This window comes from Camelina sativa, chromosome 1, assembly GCF_000633955.1.
Source record: "Camelina sativa cultivar DH55 chromosome 1, Cs, whole genome shotgun sequence".
In the NCBI taxonomy this organism is placed as follows: Eukaryota; Viridiplantae; Streptophyta; class Magnoliopsida; order Brassicales; family Brassicaceae; genus Camelina; species Camelina sativa.
Window position 1 is genome coordinate 8,573,887 of NC_025685.1, and position 4,564 is coordinate 8,578,450.

General features: G+C 38.2%; 2 protein-coding genes across 2 annotated transcripts in view; both read right to left on the bottom strand.

Moving 5' to 3' along the window:
- Positions 1–1,348, bottom strand: part of LOC104783909 (RING-H2 finger protein ATL65-like) — a 2,759-nt gene extending 1,411 nt beyond the window's left edge. Inside the window, exon 1 of the mRNA XM_010509012.2 lies at positions 1–1,348. Coding sequence (XP_010507314.1) covers positions 1–743 — 743 coding nt within the window. The 5' untranslated portion in view covers positions 744–1,348.
- LOC104783916 (proteasome assembly chaperone 2-like) lies at positions 2,277–4,493 on the bottom strand. The gene is made up of 7 exons (XM_010509019.2): positions 4,322–4,493; positions 3,853–4,018; positions 3,617–3,675; positions 3,311–3,429; positions 2,860–3,097; positions 2,641–2,764; positions 2,277–2,556 (listed from the first exon to the last, which is right to left on the bottom strand). The coding sequence occupies exons 1-7, from the start codon at positions 4,379–4,381 to the stop codon at positions 2,477–2,479; spliced, it is 846 nt and encodes a 281-aa protein (XP_010507321.1). The 5' UTR covers positions 4,382–4,493; the 3' UTR covers positions 2,277–2,476.

Consider the following 4,564-nt stretch of genomic DNA (forward strand, 5'->3'; position numbering starts at 1 on the left):
CAATTACTCCGCGACGGTGTGATTTCTCCACGGATGATGAACGCGTTGCTCTCGTCATCATCATCATCAAGAATCGGACGAATCCGAGGAGCCATCAACGGAACGAACGGCGAAACAGGGGCCGCGACGGCGGATCCGAGAATCGCCGTACGGCATAACGGACAGTTAGGGTGAGATCGGAGCCATTCATCGATGCATTCAAGGTGAAAAGCATGGAAGCATAACGGAAGTGTTCTTACATAATCACCATCCTCGAATTCCAACAAACAAACAGCGCAGTCTCTGCAATCAGCGGCGGAGGTTTTCCCCACCGTTGTTTTCCCGGTGCAAGACGCGGCGGAGTAGAGAAATAACGGTAGCGTTTTAATGACGGAATCGTCTAATCCGTAGGGAGAGTAAGAAGAGTAATGAAAAGAGTCGAAAGGGAAAGGGGAAAAGGATCGGAGATCGGATGATGAAGTTGAAGCAGAGGAAGCTGAAGATAAGTGAAGGAGACGACGACGACAGGAACGCCACCGTCTAAAACGGCGGACAAGAGGTGAGAGAAAACGGCGGGAGATGAGACGAGAGTAGGTCACGAAGAGAAAAGCGGCGGCTAAAACAACAACCATAGCGATCAATGGAGGACTAAAATCCAAAGGAGGATCCGACGAACCGAAAAGAATCTCCTCTGATACACCGGATGATGGTGAAGGAGACGGTGAAATATCTCCGGAACTAGGCGGTGGTGCGACGAATCGCATGGTGGTTTGGTTTATTATTAAAAAAAAAAAAAAAAAAGAGTTAAAGAAGAAAAGAGTTTAAAACAGAGCTTCAAGTGAAAAGGTTTAAACGTAAAATGAGTATTTGGGCCTTTGGGGACTTTGGTCGAAAAAAAAAACAAACAAAGAGAAGCGTTGACTAAAGGTAAACCGTATTGGGAAGAGAAGACTCAAATTTACACGTCAGTGTGTGTTTTTTTTTGTGTGTGTGTGTGTATACATTTGCAAATTATGAATTGCTTTCATAATTAGCAAATTTGGAAGCAATCAAATCGTGGAGTCCTAAGATCGTACACTAATTGTGTAATATGTTCGATATATATAGGTAACTGTAATATCATAATTTAGATTAGGGAATAAGAGATTAGCAAAATCTAGCAGAATGGAATGAGAGGATTATAGAAAAAGAGAGAAAGGAGGGATAGTGCTCTCTGCTTTAGGGTTGTTTGATTTTAATGTGGATTTGATGTGGTGACCCACTCTGATACTAATGGTTTTGTGCACTTTTTTTTATTTAAGTGGATTTTTGCGACTTTTTTTTCACTCTTTTTATCTCCATATTTGTTCATATTGGGTGATCATCCACTGAGCTTGTATTTTTCCATTTTTCGGTGATTATAATGAAATTTCTACTTCACTTCAGTCTAATGCTTTTTTTTTTCTTCACTTCGGTGATTATGACCAAATATACATGCTTATTGGATGGCAAATAAATTCAATTAATTTAGTGTCAATGACATCATATTTGAATTTTCTGGTTTATTAATACGATAAAAGTTCAAGAATCAAGATTTCATAATAGTCAAAGTCAGACTCTGTAATTTTTATAGATATACTTTGTACTATACTACTTGTCTTCAAAATAGCGGTAGAAAGAAGTAGTCCACTAATCAGATTACATGTACATATAAGTTAGGTCCCCATTCATCATCAGTTGAACCAATATTACTTTTCCAAGTATTTTTCTTGGTCAGGCATTACTTACACACATATATATATATATACGACTCTCCATCTCATATCATAATTTCGGGTGGTGGCAATAAAAGTGCAATTAAAAACCGGTCAGAAGTACTTGCCTTGGCCTATCTGTACAATAAGAAAGAAAAAAAAACACACAATGACTCCAGAATTTATTGCTCAACAACTTCCTTTTTGAGTCCCGGAGAAGATATTTCTTCTTTACATTATTATTGTTCATGCAAAATTATAACATTTGTTTGCAGCATAACCCGGTTACATCAGATATGTTATGCATTCCGGTCTGAGACTTGAGTTCAATTGATGTTCGGTTTAAGACCCAGTATGGGTTATGGTTTTGCGTCTTATCATTGTGTTTGTTTAGAAAACTTGTTATCCCAATGGGCCTTCCACTTGTAAAACACCCAACAAGCGTTTAAGACTCGTAATAGTTCTCGTCGTCACTCATATATTCAGAATCTGATTGGGATCTCTTCAATTCTATGACTCTTGATAGTCTCCCTAGAGACATTGTATTGATTCTACTTGTTGATAGTCACCCTAGAGGCATTGTATTGATTTTAATCATAAAATTCTACTTGTTACGTTAGTACAAGATTTTATGATGAACAAACCCTGGAAAAAACAAAGAAAGGTCTCTATCGGAATAAACCCATCTCAGATGTTCATAAACTTCTCACTGGATCATACTTTTACTACTACAACCTCTGTGTCTGTGAGCTCCAACAACATTCTTAAAACATGGACATATCTGGAGGACCTCCATACATACTCTTCCACGAATACGGTATTCGCCATTTCCCACCTTCTTCCCCTGCAGAAAATGAAGTCTTTAGTAAGTTTCATTATTAATTGCTCGAGATGTTATTAACCTTGAAAGAAGAGAGCTATTATTTACCATGGAATTTGTCAGGACTCAGACCCGTTAACTTAGATGCAGCCTCTGCTAGAATAAATGCTTCAGGAATGTTGTCTCCTTCAGAACAGTAACATAGCAGACATGTCACCTTCAAGCCTTTTGCCTAACCCCAAAAACAAGATAAATCCCACGCAGGCCATGTAAGTGTTTTAATCATCTGCGTATGGATAAATTGTTCATTATGAGGCATTTCTTTACCTTAAAAGCTGAGAAAAGAGCTGCAAATGGCAAGCTTGGGTAGTAGTCGATGTCTTCGAGTTCATCTTCTGAAGGGAAGGTCAACTCTTCTTCACTGTTCTTCTCAAAGACGGAGCTAAGGTACTTCCAACATCTTCCTTCTGAATCATACTCGTTCAATCTTCCAAATCCGAGTTTCTCACAGTTATCATCTTTTCCTTCCGATCCCGCGTTAGACAGATAATACACCTGCGGGCCTCTAAAGTAATTGCCAAGGAGGAATTAAAATTAACTTGTGAAGAGTTTGCTTTTAGTAACTATGACAAAAGAAAAATGTGCATGTGGTGCTCACTTATCTATCACATCTGTGATTATGTATGATTGTATTTGCACTAGTCCATGTCAAGTTTCACATTGAAGCCATATGAAAAAAATGAGAGGAAAAACATATAAAAGGAGGCGTTATAGTTACCTTGACATATCCAAGTTATGCAGCCTTTGGAAGTCTAAACTGGATAGCACAATAACATGCTTCTTTCCACTTGAAGCAGCAAAATTGGCTATATTCTCCGCAAAATTAATCATCATTCCCTGTTATTAATCAACATTGTAAGTTCAAAATGACTCACTAAATTCCCAATTCTTTTACTCAAAAGGCTCCACTCCAGCTAATCGGCTTTTCATTATCCCAACTCAACAAGCAGCAAATACAATCCTTTAACCAAATAAGACCATATAAATACCGAGGAAGCAATGCTGCTTCCAAAAATGTAAATACCTTTGCAACTGGAGACCTTTGCTGAGCAAGAGTAGTAGTGATTGCAGATGACTCATAAACTAAAACACACAAAAGGGAGGAAAGAATGAGGTTTCAAAAAGGATAAAGGGCAGATTCAACCAAGATAAAGTGGCATAGATCAAAGGATACTTCATCTAGTAAAACAAAGCACCTCCTTTCATTACAACAAATTCTAGTCAAAACATAAATGAAGCAGATAGTGTGAGAAAACGAACCCTCGAGAGGAAGAGCGATCTCGCCACAAGGAAGAGGGCCATAAGCGTCATTTCCAACACAAGGAAGCAGATTTGGATCATCGAGATAACCAACTCTGTCAGCATCAGTAGATGACACTAGAAGATCAACAGCGAGCTGCCCTACATTCCCAATTGACAATGCAGGCTGGTTGGGAAAAAAAAAAAAAAAAAAAATAACTTCTTCAATGAGCAATCTTTAAGACAATTGCCTAATCAGAAAGATCAATGCTTCTAAACCCTAAACCCTTTTCTTCATGTTAACGCTCCCAAGAAAGTTCGGAAACTTTCTAATTTCTATATTTTCGTCAACTACAGCTTAATTTCTCAGTAAAGCTACAGTCTTTAAGCTTTAAATACGGAAATATCAAAAATGAAGAGATACCCAAACCCAGTACGCAGAGAACAGATCGAAATCTAAAAAGCAAAGGACACGAAACTAACAACTTACGAGAATTAAAGTTGAGCAGTCTTCGTTTACTCGCTTCCCTTCTTCAACAACAAATTCCATGTTTGAATCGAAGGCACACAAAAAAAAAAAAAAACAAAACAATGGTTACAGAATCTGATTGCAAGTTTCTCAAAGATCAATTTTGAAGAATCTGTCTGCTTCAGTAGTTGAAGAACGCTTCTTCTCTTTTGGGCGAGCTTGAAGAGCAAGCCAGTGACTAATTTGGGCTTATATTGGGCCTTA